The 20824-nt window shown below is 41.8% G+C and overlaps 1 protein-coding gene across 2 annotated transcripts in view; it reads right to left on the reverse strand.

Annotated features, from left to right (window-relative positions):
* The window catches only part of LOC141476631 (SET-binding protein-like), a 304828-nt gene that overhangs the window by 117959 nt on the left and 166045 nt on the right, over positions 1-20824 (reverse strand). For both annotated transcript variants that reach the window (XM_074165411.1, XM_074165412.1), the window contains exon 4: positions 7512-7530. In XM_074165411.1, coding sequence (XP_074021512.1) covers positions 7512-7530 — 19 coding nt within the window. The remainder of the gene's footprint in view (positions 1-7511; positions 7531-20824) is intronic.

The following is a 20824-nucleotide window of genomic DNA, read 5'->3' on the forward strand; positions in this document are numbered from 1 at the left end:
CAAACTTATGCATGCAAATAAAATTTAAACCGTCTTTTTTTGTAAGTTAACAGAGGTTAACATTTCCTTGTACTCTCCCTGAAAATGACGCATTATACAAATGGGAATTTGAAAACAGAGAAAATTTGTTACCAGGATTCAAGCTGGTCACGCTGTTCAGATGACCACACTTCTAGCTTCTTGTTCAAACTTTTATTTGTTCTTTTGAGGTTTGCTTATCAGTAAAATCTTGAGTTACAGATATTCTGTTAACCACAGGGTATAGCAGCTGACCACAGGAAGAATGCAACTGAGTTAGCTGCCCACTGCCCATGGAGCAGCACTATCACCTGCCTCTGGGCATCCTTTGCTTCTTCTATATGTTATTTCCAACAAGACCACCTCTGCTCCATTTATGGTGCTTCCAGAGAGGCTTCATCCCATCACCACACCTTTAATGAGCAGTGCATTACTCGGCCCTCTCAGCCAAGGGCAGACAGTGGCTGTGAGACTAGAAAGGCTTTCTTCTGCTGTGATTAAATGTGGTTTGAGGTAGGCATACCCTCCTCTAGTTGGGTTTTTGACTCGGTCACTGTTCCCCAGGCTTATGGGTTCAGCAGAGAAGAAAAACGAACATATAATTATGAAAAGTGCTAGGGGGAGAGCACTGTCTGATGTTAGACATCTAACCTGAGCGTGGGGAGTAGGAGTCTCATCACACACATGGCCAGTGGATTTTGACCACATTGGTGCTGGACCAAGCCTTGGCCCTTACTTGGGCATCCTTTTGAGGACTCATGTCCCTTTTCTGTTTCTTTCAATTACTAATTTCTCACTCTAGCTATTTTACCTGGCACACACACGCAGGACTGTGGAAGTAAGCATGGTATAACTGACCTAGGAGTTTGGAGACTGTTGTGCTCTTGCATCTGCCACTAACTTCAGTGTGCCCCAGTCTTTGATACATCCAGGGACAGTCTTCTGTAGTGTGATTATAGGGCAAAACTGAACCCCAAATTTGGCAGAGGCTTCTAACTACTAGTGTTATACAAATAATGATTTTAGTAAAGAAGATGTTTTGGAATTTTTCTCCAATTCTAGGTGAGGCCTTGCTGAAGTGAGGGTGTCTGCACTATTTCTTCAAAGGAAGCTGAGCTGAAAAGCATTAAATTAAAAGAAAAAAACAGTGGATGAAACTCATTAAATTTTTACCATCTTAGCTCATCACTTTATCTGACAGCCTTGTCCCATCACAAAACACGTAACTTAATGAGAATCCCTTTCCAAGAAAACAAGAGGAATGGGCCACCTGGTCTAAGCTCCAGTGATCCGATTTCCACTCTCACCAGGGCAGCAACCCCAGGACCTGGACAGGACATCTTTCCCCCGCTGGCAGGTGGGTTTGCCTGGCAGCAGCACCCCTGCCCAGTTGACAAGCTGCAAAGTTTAGCTGATGTGTGTGCTATGCCTACTTGTTTGTTGGGCAAGCCATAAGAGCTAATGCAACAGTGCTTTTTTGTTGGTGAACTGAACAAAAGAGCTAAAATTTCTCCCTTCCAACCAATATATCCTGATGAGAAAGAAGTAAAGTTTGGCCCTTTCAGGAGATCAAGACTTAATGCGGGAGTTAGTGAGGGAGCCTAAGAGGCATCAGAGCAGCACAAAACCCCCTCTGAAGCACAGAAAAGGGGTCATAGGTGCCTGTTCAAATTTTCTGCCCATGCTACAGTAACACGTGCAGCAAACAAAGCCAGGCTGCTCTCTAACAATCTTGTCTCAGAACCAGCAATGGTTTGGGGAAAATAACTGCAAAGCTATGGTGTAACTCAAATGAAAACATGAAGGTTACTAGGGGTACAAGGAGACTCATGGAGTAATTAAATAACCAACAGACACACACCCACACACACGCAGCCCTCATTTTACTCAAAACCCTGACAGTTGTTCATTGAGAAGTAGGTGTTGACAGTTCACTCGTCTTGGACGGATTTCTCCCAGAATAAATACCAGTGCTTTCAAAATGCCTGATCCCATTTTCTTGTAAAAGAAAAAACTTTTAAAAAATTTTAAAAATGCACAGACACTATATACAGAGTGAGAATCATTACTGCTGTGTGCCGTGGAGAGAAGATTCCATGTATGGGAAAGATTGAGCTACAAGAGTGTTTTGGAAAATGAAGAGTTATTTCGCAATGGGCCGTGACGTCTCCCTTGGAGAAAACTTGCTCAGATTCTGCAGATTACTTTGCAGATAGAAAAGGGACAATGTCTGATTGCAATATACTCTCAGATAAAGTCAAATTTGACTTGATGTAAAACTTTCCCTTCCCGGGGGGCCAACACTGAACATTGAAGGAGTCTATCCTTCATTAAGCTAAATTTTATATTCAAGTGCAGGTGTAATCGATAACGTCAGTGTAGTCTCCGTTGTAAAACAGAGCCCATTGAATGCCAAAAGGCTGAGCAAAACTCCCCTTCTCAGTCCTGGTGCTGTGCTATCAACAGCTGAAGAGGCGATTGGCTTTTCACAACACAAAAGGAAAAGGGATAAAAAGAAAGGAAATACAGGCTTAATATTAGAATCTGCTGACAGCGAGATGTATTAAGTTACAGGGAAGCCTACAAACACAACAGGAAACCTGTTTCTTGAACACGTAGGACTAGAAAAAACAATAGGGAATGGAGAAAATGCTATAGGGAGCAATTGTGCAATGATAGGAAGTGAGACGTCGAGGGAATCTAGCTACGTCTTTCCCATTCTTCCTTTTCATGTTTCTGCAGTAATCCTGGAGTTTCTGCTGTTTTCAGAATTTTATTTTATATATACATATATATATATTTAATTTTATAATTAAAACAAGGCTACTCTGATACAGGTCTGACCAATCTCAGATGGTCATAAGGAGCAAAACCAAGGATATACAATGTTGAGCAAAGGTGGATTTCAGTAACTACCCTGAGCTGCTGGACTAGCACTTCAATGTGTGTATGGGCCCACATTTACAAGTCTCTAACAGAGGTAAGCACCTTATAAGGATCTCACTCCTGACTTTACTTGCATTAGAAATGTAGGCACGTTAACCCAGGGCATAGTCTATGTTTGTATTATCAAAGCCTGTGGCAAGAATCAATCCTAGATAGCATAAGACTTGTTAGCAATGCTCCAGACTCCTGTGATTCTTCCCTCTTTATTCTTTTACTTGGCTTCAAGTGCTTTTAAAACCACTCCTATCCATATGTCATTTTCGGTGGACATGCATTAGCAAATTCATCTGAAAATACTTCTTTTGAAGGTATAATTAAAACCTTACACTCAATAAAATTTAATTTTTGCACTTCTAGGACAACAGAGACTTACAAAATTTGTAAAGAGATGTAAAAGCACACAAAATCCATTCCAACCTTCTGCACTAAGGACAATCTATGTTTGTTTTGATTTCCACACCAGGAAAGGCATAAGATGTTAAATGATTTGACCAAGAACAGTTAATCAAGGCCTCCTTACCACAGAGGGACTAGGAATCCAAGCCTTAAATTCTAGATTTTCTTTTAATAATTTAAAAGATTCATTTTAATTACATTTATTCACAGAATCGCAGACTGGTTGAGGTTGGAAGGGACCCCCAGAGGTCATCTTGTCCAACCCCCTTGCTCAAGCAGGGCCACCTAGAGCAGGTTGCCCATTATTTGCACTGTGATTATGTGAACATTCAAACAGTAGTGGACATGCTTTACTGTAACCACTATACAAAAAAAAACATAGCAAAAAAATCTGTCCCAAAGCCATTCCATGGAAGTAATAAAAGCAAAACGGAGAAAAGGGAAGATGCAGAAACAGAGGAGAGAGGCCAAAATGCCACCCAACACAGAAACCACATCTTCTGACTTCCAAAGTGGCTCTGAAACCATTTCACCAGGATGCTGCTAGGTTTATCACACTCCCTGACTTACCAGTCAAAGGAATCAATCAATCAAATAACCCATCTCACACATATGTTTAAACAGGCTTTACACACTTGCTGCGTGCATTCTCCAGGGGACCTTTTTGTACACAGTGCAGCATGGGCTTTCAGTAGTGTGAAATAAAAAGGTTAGTGCCACGGCAAAAGTTCCAAACACAGAAAATATGGTTCAGGATGCATAAATAATTAAACAGTGTGCATTTAAAACATGAGCCATTAAAAAGAGCCTTTGTGGGGAAAAAAAAAAAAAGAAACTATAGGATCAAGTTAATCTTTCATAAGGCAAACCTTCAGATGGTTGCTTCTTCATGGACACTTCGGAGTGTTCTGTTTCCTTTTGAACCAAATGTTCGTACAAAAAAGCATTTTGATAATCCCACTAGGATGCTCGTCCTCTGTGTTCAGAGAGAGAGTTATAAAGATCACAAGGCAGGATTGTGAATATAATGATCCCAAGGATTAGCCTTTCTTCCAAGTATGGTAGGGCAGTCCTTTGGACCTATGTGAAATCAGAGAGGGGGCTCTTGACTGTGAGCCAGCATGCGGCTTTCTTCTCACTACCATTATCCCTTCCCCACCTTCTCTCATGTGCTTGCAATACTTCAAAGTTTAAAGCAGTTGTATGATAGCTATCACCTTCCCCATCAAGGGAAAATGAAGGAATCTCCATTAAGAATCAGTGAACTGTTGCTCCCAGTCAGAGTGGATCTACTACTAGGAAGTGCTGTTAAAGTATTGATAAGGAGCATACTTAACCTACTGGAAAATCAAGCCCAAAGGACAAGAAAAAGCTTATTCAGAGGAAAGAAGGTTTTGTGATTAAGACCTTAATCTAGTATTTAACCTAGGTATTTAGAAGACCTCTTATTTCCTCTTACTCTCTCATACCCTCTTTGACTTCGAGCAAGGAACTTGATTGTTACCAGCTAAAACACCAGAAGAGGTCAGCTCCTTTTTAGGCATTTAAGAGCAGATTTAACAGGAGCTGGGCTCACTCCCTAGTCGAGATGCCTGATTTAGGAACATAGGCGGTCACCCAGAGGCATTTCTGTGGTCAGTAAGAGAGAAAAAGAGGCACTTCCATAGGGTGATTAGGCCAATGAAAAACCTAACTTGTGCTCTAGAGGTCCATGGGCTATGGCTGAAGTCTAAGGATAAAAAACAGCGTTCTCGGAAGGAATTGAGACTTTGCAAAATGTTATCCCAAATGCTGTGGCTTTCTGCCCAAAAAGGAGAGAAATAATAATCCTTCCCTTCTCTTGCTCCATATCCCTGTTTTTGCTTTAGCCTATAAACTCCAAGGAGCAGGACCTGTCTCTCACAGTGCCTGCCACAACAGGGGTCTGGTTTAGTTCAAGTCTTCTCAGACTATCTGAATACAGTGGATACACACACATTTAACTGAATTAACTGCTTTCACCCCTTGCCCCCAAGGACTAAAGGAAAGGGCAATAACATCATAAAAGCAGTTGAAATAGTATCACTCATAAAAGAAGAACAAACAAGCATGCATGAGGAATTGTGTACTACCTGTCAATATTTCCCCAAATTTTTATGCATGTGAGCTTTTACATAATCACATTGGTTTATATCAGCTATATAATAGGCACATATAATAAATGACATAAAAACTTGTCATAAAAACAGTACACTGGCAAAGACAAGAACCCAAAAGATCTCATGACTCAATGAGTTTGTGAATGTGACTTCAATCCAGTCCATTTCTGCAAACAGATTAATGGTACAGACTTTAATTACAAGGTCACATACTGCTCTTTTCTGCAGGGCCCCTGCTTCACCGAGTAGCTGTGAGAAGTTTTCATTCCTGTAACTTTATAGCACAGTAAGCATGGGTGATGAGGCAATGAATCAGTTATGCAAATCATGCCAAATACATACTGACAAAATCTGTCCACCACCACCCAGCATCCATATTCTGATTATCCACCTGTGTTACAGATGAACTATTTTTTGATTGTTTTAAACAGTTCTGAGGATGTTTAGTGCTTTTTCAGTAGCACAGGGATATCTGACCCACCATAATACCATGTGCTTCAGTTACCATGTGGTCATTTATGAAGGGCTCGGTAAGGAAAAATATGATGGTCCAATATTTAATACCTTCAGTTGTGACCTAGGGCAACCTTCTGCATGGAAAAAAGCCACCATAGTATCTTTAGACACAAGTCATATTGAACTACGAAATGTAGATAACCCTTTACATGGGTTACAAAGCCCCTTACTTTGTGATCCATTTAAAAAACATAAGCTCTGTGACAGTTTAATATGTTTTAAAAAATCTCACTGGTACAAGGCAGAATGTTGCTCATTGCAATTTTACATCTATGTGTGTACAAACATGGTCAAGATTTGGAGGGCATTTCTTTTTTTTTTTCCCACTTTTTATGTTTGGTGCTGGGTAGGTAAAAGGAGCTTTCTAGGAACAACAGGTGAAGTAATAAAAAGGTAAAGACAAGTAGATTTACTGCATTTTGTTCCTTTTCATCATACAGAGATGTATATAGGTTGTTGCAACTATTAGTGTTATTCTTTCTTGTTAGTGGCTTGAAATCCACCACTCACTGAGTAATAAATGTCATTTGGAAGGACGTTTCAGGCCATTCAAGCCACCTCTTGCAATAGGTACAATGCTCCCTACTGAATATTCACAAGCATAATTCAGTTTTGCCATCATAAAGGTCATTTGCCTTCTAATTACCATGGAAATAATGCAATGGACCACTGGTTCTTCACCACAACACATAAAATAATTTCCAGTATACTCCAATATATACACAAATATATTGTACTTGCCTATTTAGTTCACTGCTAAAATATGTCCAGCCATGAGTATGTTGTTCAATAAACCCCACTGCTGACCTAAAGCCTCAAACAAGAAACCTCTTCCTGTGTTTTAAAGTCTAATTTGAAAATGCACAGAGAGCTAACAACAGCTTTTCTTTGAAGAGTACTAATAGTTAAAATAATTTACTCTCAAAATTTCTGTTTTATTAGGATTTTAGAAGGGAAGGAACTAAGAAACAATGGCTTTTAAGTAATTCATCTCAGAGAAAGAAATTAGATCAGGGTTCATATTTTACAGTGATTTACATCTTGTGCAACCCCATTACATTTAATAGGACTACTGAAGGTCTGTGTCAACATGGAAAGTGACTCTTCAGGCTTAAGTGCCGTGATTCATGGACTAGGTTACAGTGGTCACTGTTTTTACGATAAGACTTTATCTCCTGGGACTACTGATAGAGACTTTAGCTTTAGTTCTTTGGGGGTTTGTTTTCCCTTTGTTTGCTTCTTTAGGAATATTCAATGGGATTAGCCAGTCTGTCAGATACCCATATTTCATGTCTTTTGCTGTCACAATTAATCTAAAGGCAGTATCTGGACTCCTGGCATGTATACTGCCATATTTTTTTTTGATGGCATACCACTTTATTATTGACCATATAGAATATGTAGCACTCAGAAGGGAGCAGTACTGCCTGCAAGTGAAAACTAAAGGCCAAGGCCAAGAGCGGCAGTATTTTATAAATCACAGAATCACAGAATCACATGAGGTTGGAAGGGACCCCTGGAGATCATCTAGTCCAACCCCCCTGCCAGAGCAGGTCCCATAGGCGTAATTACCTGATCAAATATCCCAGTTATTCCATGGGACACTGCTTTATTCAATGTATAATGCTCACCTAACAAACAGCTATTTGGTAGTTGGATTTTCCTCTCACTATTCAGTGTGACATCATGTCTCATTTATTCCACATTTCTAAGTCTTGGTATGAATAGATCACAGAATCACATAGTGTTGGAAGGGCCTCCGGAGATCATCTAATCCAACCCCCCTGCCAGAGCAGGTCCACCTAGAGCAGGTTGCACAGGAATGTGTCCAGGTGAGTTTTGAATGCCTCCAGAGAAGGAGACTCCACCACCTCCCTGGGCAGCCTATTCCAGCGCTCTGCCACCCTCAAAGTAAAGAAGTTCCACCTCATGTTTAGGTGGAACTTCTTATGTTCAAGTTTGTGCCCATTTCCTCTTGTCCTATCCCTGGGCATCACTGAAAAAAGACTGCACTTTATTGAAGTACATCAGGTTCCTCTCTGCCCAACTCTCCAGCCTGTCCAGGTCTCGCTGTATGGGGGCACAGCCTTCCGGCATGTCAACGACCCCTCCCAGTTTTGTATCGTCAGCAAACTTGCTGAGGGTACACTCTGTCCCCTCATCCAGGTCATTGATGAATATATTGAAGAGGACTGGACCCAGTACTGACCCCTGGGGGACTCCACTTGTTACAGACCTCCAACTAGATTCTGTGCCACTAATAACAACCCTCTGAGCTCTGTCTTTCAGCCAGTTTTCAATCCGCCTCACTGTCCATTCCTCTAATCCACACTTCCTAAGCTTACCTACGAGGATGCTGTGGGAGACAGTGTTGAAAGCCTTGCTGAAGTCAAGGTAGACAACATCCACTGCCCCGCCCTCATCTATCCATCCAGTCATGCCATCGTAGAAGGCTATCAGGCTAGTCAGACATGATTTCCCCTTGGTGAATCCATGTTGACTACTTCTGATAGCTTTCTTTTCCTCCATATGCTTTGAGATGACACCCAGAACGAGTCGTTCCATCATCTTTCCAGGGATGGAGGTGAGGCTGACTGGCCTGTAGTTTCCCAGGTCCTCCTTCTTGCCCTTCTTGAAGACTGGGATGACATTGGCTTTCCTCCAGTCCTCAGGCACCTCGCCTGTTCTCCAGGACCTTTCGAAGATGATGGAGAGCAGCCCAGCAATGACTTCTGCCAGCTCCCTCAGCACTCGTGGGTGCATCCCATCAGGACCCATGGACTTGTGGGTATCCAGTTCACTTAACTGCTCCTTAACTTGGTCTTCCTGCACCAAGGGAAAGGCTTCCTTTGTCCAGACTTTCTCTGATTCTTCCAAATTCTGTGGCTCCCGAGGGCTGGCCTGAGCAGTAAAGACTGAAGCAAAGAAAGCATTTAGCAACTCCACCTTCTCTGCATCCTCCGTCACCATGGCACCTGGCTCATTCAACAGTGGGCCCACATTTTCTCTCGTTGTCCTTTTGCCTCCAATATAGTTGAAAAAACCCTTCTTGTTTACTTTGACATCCCTTTCCAATTTTAATTCCAAGGAGGCCTTGGCTTTCCTCATTTCATCCCTGCATACTCTAACAGCATTCTTATAATCTTCCCAAGCGGTCAGTCCCTGCTTCCACTCAGTGTAAACTTCCTTTTTTCACTTGATTTTTTTCAGAAGCTCCCTGCTCAACCACGCAGGTCTCCTGCTTCCCTTGCCGGATTTCTTGCTCTTAGAGATGCACCGATCCCGAGCTTGGAGAAAGCAATGTTTGAATATCGACCAGCTCTCTTGAGCCCCCCTACCTTCCAGAGCTTTATCCCATGGGATTTCTCCTAGCAGTTTCTTGAAGAGGTTGAAGTTAGCTCTCCTGAAATCCAAGGTTTCAGTCCTACTTGTTGTTTTGCGCGTGCTGCCCGCAATCCTGAACTCTATCTTTCCATGGTCGCTGCAACCAAGGTTGCCCCCAACCTTTATGTCCTCCACCAGTCCCTCTTTGTTTATCAGCACTAGGTCCAGTAGTGCTTCTCTCCTCGTTGGTTCCTCCACCAGCTGAGTTAAGAAGTTATCATCAATACACTGGAGGAACCTCCTGGACTGTAGATGCTTGGCTGTGTAGCCTTTCCAGCAGATATCAGGGTGGTTGAAGTCCCCCACAAGAACCAAAGCCTGCGATTGCGAGGCTACTTTGAGCTGATTGTAAAAGGCCTCATCAATTTCCCCATCCTGATCAGGTGGCCTGTAATAAACACCCACTACAGTGTCCCTCATATTGGCCTGCCCCTTGATCCTCACCCACAAGCTCTCAACTCTCTCTTCATCTGACCCCAGGGAGGGCTTTGGGGACATCTCCTCACACTCTATCCATTCCTTAACATAGAGGGCGACACCTCCACCCCTCCTTCCTCGCCTGTCCCTTCTGAACAGCTTGTAGCCCTCAATAGCCGCACTCCAGTTGTAGGATTCATCCCACCAGGTTTCAGTGATGGCCACTGTATCATATCTTTCCAGCAGCACGGTAGCTTCCATCTCCTCCTGTTTGTTGCCCAGGCTGCATGCATTTGTGTAGAAGCACTTCAGCTGGGCTGGTGGCTATGCTGCCCTTTTAAGGGAACACCCCTTGAGGTGTCTCACAGAGGTTTCTCTGTTTACTTCAACTTCCTCAGGAGCTGCTGGCTCTTCTCCATAAGTCTTTGAGTGCAATGCAGTGTCATCAGCTTGGCTCAGGGAGCCAGGCTGAAGGTCCTTACTAGCACCCTGTCCCCCTAACCCTGATGTGTTATTGCTCAGCTTGCTACAGTCAAGTCTGATATTATTAACCCCCTCCCCCCTCACATCTAGTTTAAAGCTGTCAATCAACCCTGCAATCTCCTGTGCAAGAACCCCCCTTCCCCTACATAGGGTGATATTCCCCCTCTCAACTTCTATTTGCTTTCTTGCTTTTTCTTTTTTTATATATCCTACAAGAACCTGAAATGAGTATATGTGGGCTTATTTTTTTTTTTCCTGTAAATATTTATAATATTAAATTACTGTCATGGATGAACCAGAGTTACTACACAGTTTTTGACATTGTTGAAACAACAGACTGCATGTATATATCCAAGATACTATTGAATGAAACATTTCTGGTGCCTTTTGCCATCTCTCGGGAGGGTTGTAAGAGTATAATGAATATTTAACATTTCTATTCTATTTTTATTAGATTTTGTAACACCTTATAAACTACAAGAAGCACTTACTGATTTGTCCCATATATATTTTTCCTGGCTGAGACTGTAAACTACTAGACAGCATTTCAAAACCATTCTGAAAAGGGAATAATACTCTAGCAAAATTACTTCAGATTACTGAACTGCCCCAAAATATATGAATAATTCTGTGGGATATTTCGTAACTTCAGTTTCTAAGGAGGACTGCAAGCACATTTCTCACCCGAAATACAGTACACAAGGCCCACTCCCACCCAGGAGTTTCCATTCAAAAGGAAAAAAAAAACAAACATTTATAAAGTCACTTGTGTTTTGTGCTGAAACTACTGTGTGCAGGAAACAGATATTTAACTCTCCCATCAGTTTATTCTGTAAGGGCTGGTTAATTTACAGTGGAATATTCCAAAGGAAACTGCACTCAAGTCATGCTGGTGCAGAAGCACTTTCTGTTGGATACTGTCCTGACAGCTGTTGGAAGTGCTGTGTCCTTTCTCTAGGTGAAGCAACTACACAGGAGTGGGATGAAATCTAATCTGTGAAACTCTAAATTAAGGCATGCCTACACTTTGTGCTTATCCTTGGCTGTTAAATTTGGTTTTGTCCAACTCCGACTTCTATCACGCAAAATCTTATTTTATGAAAGCTTATTTGTACTTTGAGCTTGCAATTCCTTGCCCAGAAGAAGATATACATACAAATGCTACCTTTTTGGTGTACCACTGCAGAAGACTGTGGGTATTCCCTCTCAAGTGATACCTTAGAGCTCATTGCCTTTCATAACAGAGTCAAGATATTGCAGGCATTTTAGAATATATATAGAAAATAAAAAATAAAAATAGAAAGACTATTTTTCTCTGCCAAATTGGACATCAACTGATTAAAATCAGAGCAAAAGAACCCCCAAAGCAAACACAGAGGCCTGAAGTATTACCATGTCCCTTCACATTTCAAATGGCAAGTGAGTGCTTTTGATCATGTTGCACATTTATCCACCCCCTTCCTAGAGACATGTAAAAAGATCTTCAAGGCTCAGTTTGAATCTCCTGCCCTCTGACAGGGTGTAGGACCAGAGCCCGCTACTCTGCAGTTTGCTTCACTTGTCCTTTATTAATGATTTATTCATAGATTCATAGATACATAGATTGGTCCAGGCCGGAAGGGACCTCCAAAGGTCATCTAGTCCGACCTCCCCGCAGTCAGCAGGGACACCCCCAACTAGACCAGGTTGCTCAGGGCCTCGTCGAGCTTCACCTTGAATATCTCAAGGGAAGGGGCCTCAACCACCTCCCTGGGCAACCTGTTCCAGTGTTCCACCACCCTCATGGTAAAGAATTTTTTCCTAATATCCAATCTAAATCTCCCCTTCTCCAACTTAAAACCATTGCCCCTCGTCCTGTCGCTGCAGGCCTTTGTAAACAGACCCTCCCCAGCCTTCCTGTAGGCCCCCCTCAGGTACTGGAAGGCCGCTATGAGGTCTCCCCGGAGCCTCCTTTTCTCCAAGCTGAACAACCCCAGCTCCCTCAGTCTGTCCTCATAGGAGAGGTGCTCCAGCCCCCTGATCATTTTGGTGGCCCTCCTCTGGACCCGCTCCATCAGGTCCATGTCCTTTCTATATTGAGGGCTCCAGACCTGCACACAGTACTCCAGGTGAGGTCTCACCAGAGCAAAGTGGCAGAATCACCTCTCTGGATCTGCTGGCAACACTTCTTTTGATGCAGCTCAGGATGTGATTGGCCTTCTGGGCTGTGAGAGCACATTGCCTGCTCATGTCCAGCTTCTCGTCAATCAGATTTACCTTTCTCCCTCTTGATACCTCCCAGTGTGAGCACAGAAACCCCAGCAGCTATGTGACCTTTGCAGAGGCGAGGAGGGGGAAGAGAGAAGAGAGTTTTAGAGGTGGATTTGATCTACTTTGCAAACACTGACCACGCCATGAAACAAACAGCTGCAAGAAAAGACAAAGAAGGTCTGAGAATGGAAACCAATGTATTCTGAAAGCTGGGAGTGGTTAAACACGATGAAGAGCCACAGCAGCTGACAAGGAGGGAGCTGGGAGCGGGAGGAGGGAATGCTCTGTCATGTGCATTCGGCGTATTATCATTTTTCAATACTCACATTAAGAACAACCAAACCACAAGGTTTCATAACTTGTCGTTTAGCTTAAGGGGGGAAGATGAAGGAAAAAAAAGGTTAAAAGAGGAATAATAAAACCATCTCTGAACCACAGGGAACCACAAGGTGACCTTCAAACCAAATCTGGGGTGAGCAACCCACTTGTCTTCAGATGTCATTTGTTTCCTAGCTTGCTCTTTGCGAAGGAAGGATGAAAGACAGTTTCTCGAGTCGGCTGCAGGAAGATGAACAGAACAAGGACTTTCTGTTTATGCTTTTGTGTTCCTCTTTTTAAAATAATAACAGTGAATAGTATGATCAGAAGTGACCGCCTGGGGGACTTTTTTCTTTCAGTTTTTAGTGCCCTTCTCTCCTCGCTGAGTGAAGTATCCATGCTAATAAGCAGAGGGTTTGCACTGAAGAGACTGCACGGGGGAAACAGCCAAATTGATTGCACACCCATCAGCTTGCACACAAGCACTGCCACGCGCCTGGAGTACACAATTCAAAAAAGAGAACAGCACATTGTGTTCTCTTGAACTGGTTTAACTTCTTGCTATCTTAGGCACTCCTTGTAATAATTGCTCATATTTAAGATACAAGTCTGTTTTTTCACTTAACCTTCCCTTGTTCTTCTATCACAGTTTTAGTCCTTAGATCTCAGGAACCTCAGGAGTGTCAAGATCTTTGATGGCATTTAGGTGGGAAAATGGAAATGCAGAAAGATGATGTCCTTTGGTCAATGTCACCCGTCCCATCAGGGGATAAACCTGCAATCTCACTCAGACCTCCCAAATTCCAGTCCCTTCTTTTGCAAATTGCTATCGCTTTAAAATATGTATGTGTAATAAGATGTCATGTCTCGGGTTATAAGCCAAACACTGAGCAAGGGCAGTGGATAAGAAGCTATTTTTCTTATGAGCAAATTATAACTACTATTATTGTCTACTATGTGGTTTCTTGCATGCTCCTTTGAAGCATCTGGTGTTGGCTACAGTCAGTAATTGGAAGCTCATAATAAGACAATAATAAGACTTTGACTGGTGTAACAGTTCCTGTGTTCCAATGCTTAATAAATCTCAAGAGTTAAAAAAAAACATCTCATTTACTCACTATTAGTATCTAGGAAGCTTTCCTGAGTGAACGAAGGCTGGCTTTTGTTGAATTCAAGCTTTCATTAGCAATAATATCCTCATTATAAATGTTAACTTTCTGAATATGAACCCATTCATTTAGTGATGAAATAAAATCTTTCTTGTCTGCCCCTGCTCCCAGCTTTGTCCTCCAGGTGCAGCAGAGGCTCTGAATATAAGGCACTCAGCTGAGAATTCTGAGACAGTGTTAAGCACCTCCTGGACTATGGAAGATGTTCTGCATCTCCCAAGATGAGGTTAGCACCTCACAGGACACATGCACCATCACAGGACAAAAGCTATTATTATCTCTTAGTAAATGTTTCCCACAGTACCATAGCAATGATGCACCTGAGTCAGAAAAGCAGTTAGCGATGAGAAAGCATCTCAAGTCATAAAGAAGTCTGAATGATGGGGTGTCCATGAGAGTGTTGGTGTCTCCATGAGGATGTTGGTATCTGCATGATATCAGTTTCTTGAACTATTCCTTGAAGAGGTGTGGTCCTGCTTGCTCACACACTTTCATAACCTCAAGCCAGCTAATTAATCTCACTAACTTTTTCCAATTTTCCCTTTTAGTGGGAGAAGGGTACAGTCTCAATGACTAAAAATGAGAATGATCTCAGTTTAAAATGAAAAAAATTAAAAGACTTTTCAGGAGAGAAGAAAAAAATAAAAATATTTTAGGGTTATAAATATAAAGAGGTTTCTGCACTTCTTACAATCTATTGGACCATAGTGAGCTCTGGCAAACTGGGAAAAACAAATGTCACTTCAGAGCCAAAGTTTCACAGGTCACCCTAAAAGTCCTCAACACAGGAAGGACATGGACCTGTTGGAATGGGTCCAGCGGAGGGCCACGAAGATGATCAGAGGGATGGAGCACCTCCCCTATGAAGACAGGCTGAGAGAGCTGGGGTTGTTCAGCCTGGAGAAGAGAAGGCTCCAGGGAGACCTCATAGCAGCCTTCCAATATCTGAAGGGAGCCTACAGGAGAGCCGGAGAGGGACTCTTTGTCAGGAGATGTAGTGACAGGACAAGGGGTAATGGTTTTAAATTGGAAGAGGGGAGATTTAGATTAGATATTAGGAGGAAATTCTTTACTGTGAGGGTAGCGAAGCACTGGAACGGGTTGCCTAGAGAAGTTGTGGATGCCCCATCCCTGGAAGTTTTTAAGGCCAGGCTGGATGGGGCTTTGAGCAACCTGGTCTAGTGGAGGTGTCCCTGCCCATGGCAGGGGTGTTGGAAGTCGATGATCTTTAAGGTCCCTTCCAACTCTAACCATTCTATGATTCTATGATCTTCAGGATCAGTGGTGCAGAGACCCAATGTGGGCACGGTGTCTGCAATGACACATGTTTACACAGCCCCTCTATTTCACAGAGCTTCCAAAATTCAAATTTATTCAAACCAGTGAGATATGCCAGGATTGCTCTGCCATTTCTTAGGTGGACAGCAGCAGCTGTTGGACACACAAGAGTAACTATCCAGGAAGATAATGGACCTGGAGAAGATAGCCTGATAACAGGCAACTGGAAAAGACTGAGACTTGCTGTATAGCCATACTTGACTTCTCTGTAATTATATAGAGAGTGATAAACTCAGTCTGCCTTGGGAATCCTCTTTCTACTCATCGATGTACTAAAAAGCTTCCTAACTAGTATGTGGTCCAAGGTCAACCAACACTGTCAATCCAATCCATCTTGCAGTGGGAACATGACTGGGGCATCTAGGACACATCTCCCTCCCTGCAGTCCATAGGAAGACAACAACAGACTTTCCTGTGCTGAGGAACCTGCCAGAGACACCCACCACTTCCCTTGACAAAGGAGGGTGTTTAAGGTGGTTAAGCCCCTGCGTTAAATACCACAGTTGCTCACCTCAGATGTGGGCTGAGCATTGCTCCAAGCAGCTCAGAGCACACCTCTAGCATGATCACAGGCTCATCATCTTGAGCGACAGGGCTAGACTTGAGGAATTTGGATACACTACACAGGAGTCCGCTATTAACAGGATATGCAAGAGACACAGGTCTAAACCAAATAATGTCAAGTGATGAAGTGAATTTGGAGCAGTGCCAGGAAGACTATAGGACAGGAAGAAATGAAAGATGAAAGTGCTTTTAACACTGTCTCCACATGCTCAAAAAGGATTTTTTCAAGAGTCTTTGCTTTATAAATGCTCTGTGATGTATAGCATTTTTTCCAGATCTGCCCTTCATCTGATCATTGCTTACACAGATAATCTCAAATTGCTATGGCAGTTGGATTAATCCTTTCAAAATGGCTCATTTCTACTTTTATTCTTAAGATGCAAGGCATGGCAATTCCACCAAAACCTGTGAGATTGCTGGGACTGTATACCAGAGTAAGTCAGAAGAGGATTTGGCCCACCTTTACCCACATCTGTGCCCCTCAAGAAATGAGAGTGATGTTCTTAGGTCCTCCTTTCAAAAGACAGAATGCTTCACCAACATGGGAATATGACTCAAGCAATAACTGACTCATAAATGATGCAAAGCAAGTACTATCACGAAACAGGTCACAGAATCACAGAATGATACTGGGTTGGAAGGGACCTCTGGAGATCATCTAGTCCAACCCCCTGCCAAAGCAGGTCCACCTAGAGCAGGTTGCACAGGAACTTGTCCAGGTGGGGTTTGAACATCTCCAGAGACGGAGATTCCACCACCTCCCTTGGCAGTCTGTTCCAGTGCTCTGCCACCCTCAAAGTAAAGAAATTCCTCCTCGTGTTTAGGTGGAACTTCCTATATTCAAGTTTGTGCCCATTTCCTCTTGTCCTGTCACTGGGCACCACTGAAAAAAGACTGGCCCCATCCTTCTGACACCCACCCTTTAAGTATTTATAGGCGTTGATCAGATCCCCCCTCAGCCTTCTCTTCTCCAGACTAAAAAGACCCAAGTCCCTCAGCCTTTCCTCATAAGAGAGATGCTCCAGGCCCCTAATCATCTTTGTAGCCCTCTGCTGCACCCTCTCCAGCCGTTCCCTGTCCTTCTTGAACTGGGGAGCCCAGAACTGGACACAGTACTCCAGATGGGGCCTCACCAGGGCAGGGTAGAGGGGCAGGATAACCTCCCTTGACCTGCTTGCCACACTCTTCCTGATGCACCCCAGGATGCCATTGGCCTTCTTGGCCACAAGGGCACATTGCTGGCTCACGGTCATCCTATTGCCCACCAGGACTCCCAGGTCACTGCCCTATAAATTAAGGGCCACTGTTCCACAACTCCTAGGTGTCCCACAGAGGGATGTGTCTTTCCTCAGGCATCTAAAAATGAGATGCTTGAATGTGAACAAGTCACAGAAGGCTTCCTTGATAGTCAATGGAGATGAAGAGGTACCCCAGAGGACAATTCGTATCACACTAAAACAGGCATCTAAGGCACATCAAATGGATTGCTCCCTGGAGATGCCTATATCTTACTGTTGACTAAAAAGGGAGCCCAGGAAGACCAGTTCAGCCTTAGGCATCTAACTTTAGATATCTAAAGTTATGCGAAATGAATCATACCCATAGAGGGATAAGTAGATCATCTATCTTTTATTTGTCATAGAGCTTTAATTTTTACCCACTCTTTTGTTGGGTCAAATAACTTCTGTCTAAATGTTTCCTCCAGAGAGGCCTTCAGTCTTGAAGACATCAAAAGATGAAGAATTCATCGCTTCCCCTGCCCCTTTCTTTAATGATTAACCACTATCACTGTAAAAAACACTGTGGTTAATATTGCATTTCCCTCGGCTATTTTGAAGAGATTGCTATATTTCCTCTCTGGAAGCACTGATGCAGTTTCACATCACCAGGTCTGAAGGCCAAGTGGTCCAGACTTTCTTCCCTTTCGAAAATAAAGACCTTTGTACAAACTTCTACCCACCTAGTAGAAAATCTACTTCATTTTTATGTTGAACTAGGACATTCTTTAATAAGACTGATGTCTTTCCATATCCCAGCTTCCCAGGGATCTGAAAGAATGCTGGAAATATTAATAAATTATCTCTCAGCATCTCTTTAAATAAATATTGCTATGCACCCATTGGGAACAGAGAAACTAAAGGGCAGAGAGGACAAGTAACTGACTCAGATCTAGAGCAGAGATGGGAGCAGATCTCTTTCCTGATTTATAACAATGTCTTTTAAGCACTGGATTTCAGTTAGCACTCTGCCACCTTTGGTCATACCTTGTTTCTTTTCTACTGCAATGAGACATGGGTTGGATAGGAGAAATTTTATCTTTAGTGCTTCATTTCCAATAATCAAGGAGAAACTTTTTGTTCTCTTTACATGCTTTCTCCAAAAGGTTTCCAGTCTCTGACTTGGGCTCCGTGGCATTACAATATGTGTGTGTTGCAACAGTCAACAAGTTACAATCATCATCTGAGATATATTTTGATGGGCTTCACTTATTTTTACCTCTACATCAGTAACCACACCAAATCTCAAACAAATCTCTGCATTTAATGAAATGGGCGTTTGCAGATAGAAACTGAGCAGGGAGGAGGGCAATTACCCAAATCACTAGCAAAAATGCAAAAATCTGTGTGAATACTAAATGTATTAGAAATAGCCCTTTGACTCAAGTGTCTGTATTCTCTATTTGATTGCCATTATTTATATCATTATAGATGAGGAGCCTATTGCACCTTGCACGGCACAATCAAATAACAGAAACAATAATCCAGGTTTCTATTTTCATAGGGCTCCATTTACTACAGCCAAAGTGAAAGAATATTCTTGAAAATATCTCCATATAAAAAAAAACCAAACATGGCTATATACAGATGTTAGATGGAGTTAATCATATCATGCAGATAACATGCTTCTGTGATCAGCTTCCAGATGCACCTAGTAACAACAGTGTTCCTGCCAATTTTATGCCCTTCAAACTATTTCATAATGGACATGAACATGAGACATCCTTAAGTATAAACATCTCTCCTGGTCTTCGATTCTGTTATCTTTATCTTACAGTACTCTCTTCACCTCATATTTATTGCAACTGTGTGCTTTGTTTTTCCTACTTCAAACTGAATACTCCTCCTAATGGAAGAACTCAGCAACTTTAATGCATCTTGTTATCACTGTGCATATGTAGAGCAGAATATGCTGTTATAAATGATCCCCACCCACAATTTGGATGATATGGTGACCTAAGAACTTTGTGATCAGAGTCAGGGTAAGATGTTGTTATATGTGTGCACATGCACACACACACTCTTCCAAATACTACTACTACTTATTATTATTATTATTATATATATAATTATATCTATTTTATATAGATATAATTATAAGATTTTTTGTTATTATTATTATTTTCATATATGTTCTTTAGCACATTTAGCTTTTGAGGAACTGGCTTAAATGGATGGTGAAATTGTTAAGCACCTGCAAGACAGAGCTGGAACCTCATTGAGTTTGTTTTTATACCAACCATGCCAGAGCCTGACACTGAAACCCTGTGCAAATTACTTTTTCCAAACTGTCCAACCAAAACATAGATTTAGAAATGTCCACATACCTTCCCAAAGTGTTTAGCATGCTTCAGATTAAGGTCATAATAAAAATACTAGTTTTATTATTCCACAGTTTCAGCAGATGGTCTGAACTATTAAAAATCAATTTGAGCCTATTAAGAATGTCATCTATTTCCAGACTATGACAGCAGTTCAACCTCATTACTTATCTGTCACTATGAAAAGGAGTTAAACCTTCATCCATTACATCCAGCTACTTTTTGCACAGAATTCTTGATCTATTTTTCCTAGAATTTTTTTTTCTGCTAAATTGTTCCTCTCCTTTAAGTTCCACAGCAATGTGGGCATCCATTCCCTATTCACACACACACATAAAAAATATGCGATAAGAATATCTAGTCTTCATGTATCACATTTTCCAAAGAATCTCAAAGTACATCACAAAAGACAAATGTATCATTACACCCATTACTCAGACGAGACATCTGAGGTATGTGGTCATTTGTGTACATAATTTAACAAATTTTGTGATCCCTGAAGGTAAAGAAATCAATGCTGACACAGCACAAGCTTCATTTTTGAAATCATACAGGCTCCCAAAGTTTCCAGGACTACTGTCAGCTCTTTTTTTCCAGTTGCTGCTCTAGCTTCTTAAGCCAATCATTTTTTAAAATAATTTCCAAATAATTATTTCCAAATTTTGCCTTGGCTCAAAGCTATTTTTCTTTGGAAAATATGAATAGTATTTCTGCAAATTGCCTTCACTGACTTTTAAATTCTACATGAGTAAATCTTTATAGCATATATTTTATTAAATGCAAGGAATGAGTGGTGCTTCACACTGCATCTTAATTAGAAAAGTCATTAGTAACTTATTCCTAAGTTTTTAAAAATGCAGCCTGATCTTTGGAGGCCCTGTTTTGGAGGTTCAATATTCAGACCCATATTACATACTCGCACCTTTCTTTTTTCTCTTTTATAAAATTAGCCACAAACTAACTAACTGCCGTTTGACTACGAACAGGATTTAAAACTTCAAGGGCAATCCAGATACATTCATTTTATCAATCATGTTTATATAATGCTTAATTACATCTAACCTATTGAAATAAGACTATCAATCATCAACATTCATGACTACCATATTTATTCATGCTTATGGACAGATGAGAAGTAATCACTAAAGGTACAGTCATCCAACATGTCCTCATGTGACTGCAGCTGTGATTTACTTTATTGCATAAATACAGAGGGGGAAAGGAAAATTTTGATTGCGATAACTCAATCACATTGGGAGAAAAAATATGCAATACATATCATCTATTTT

Source organism: Numenius arquata, chromosome W (genome assembly GCF_964106895.1).
Source record: "Numenius arquata chromosome W, bNumArq3.hap1.1, whole genome shotgun sequence".
NCBI classification, from domain to species: Eukaryota; Metazoa; Chordata; class Aves; order Charadriiformes; family Scolopacidae; genus Numenius; species Numenius arquata.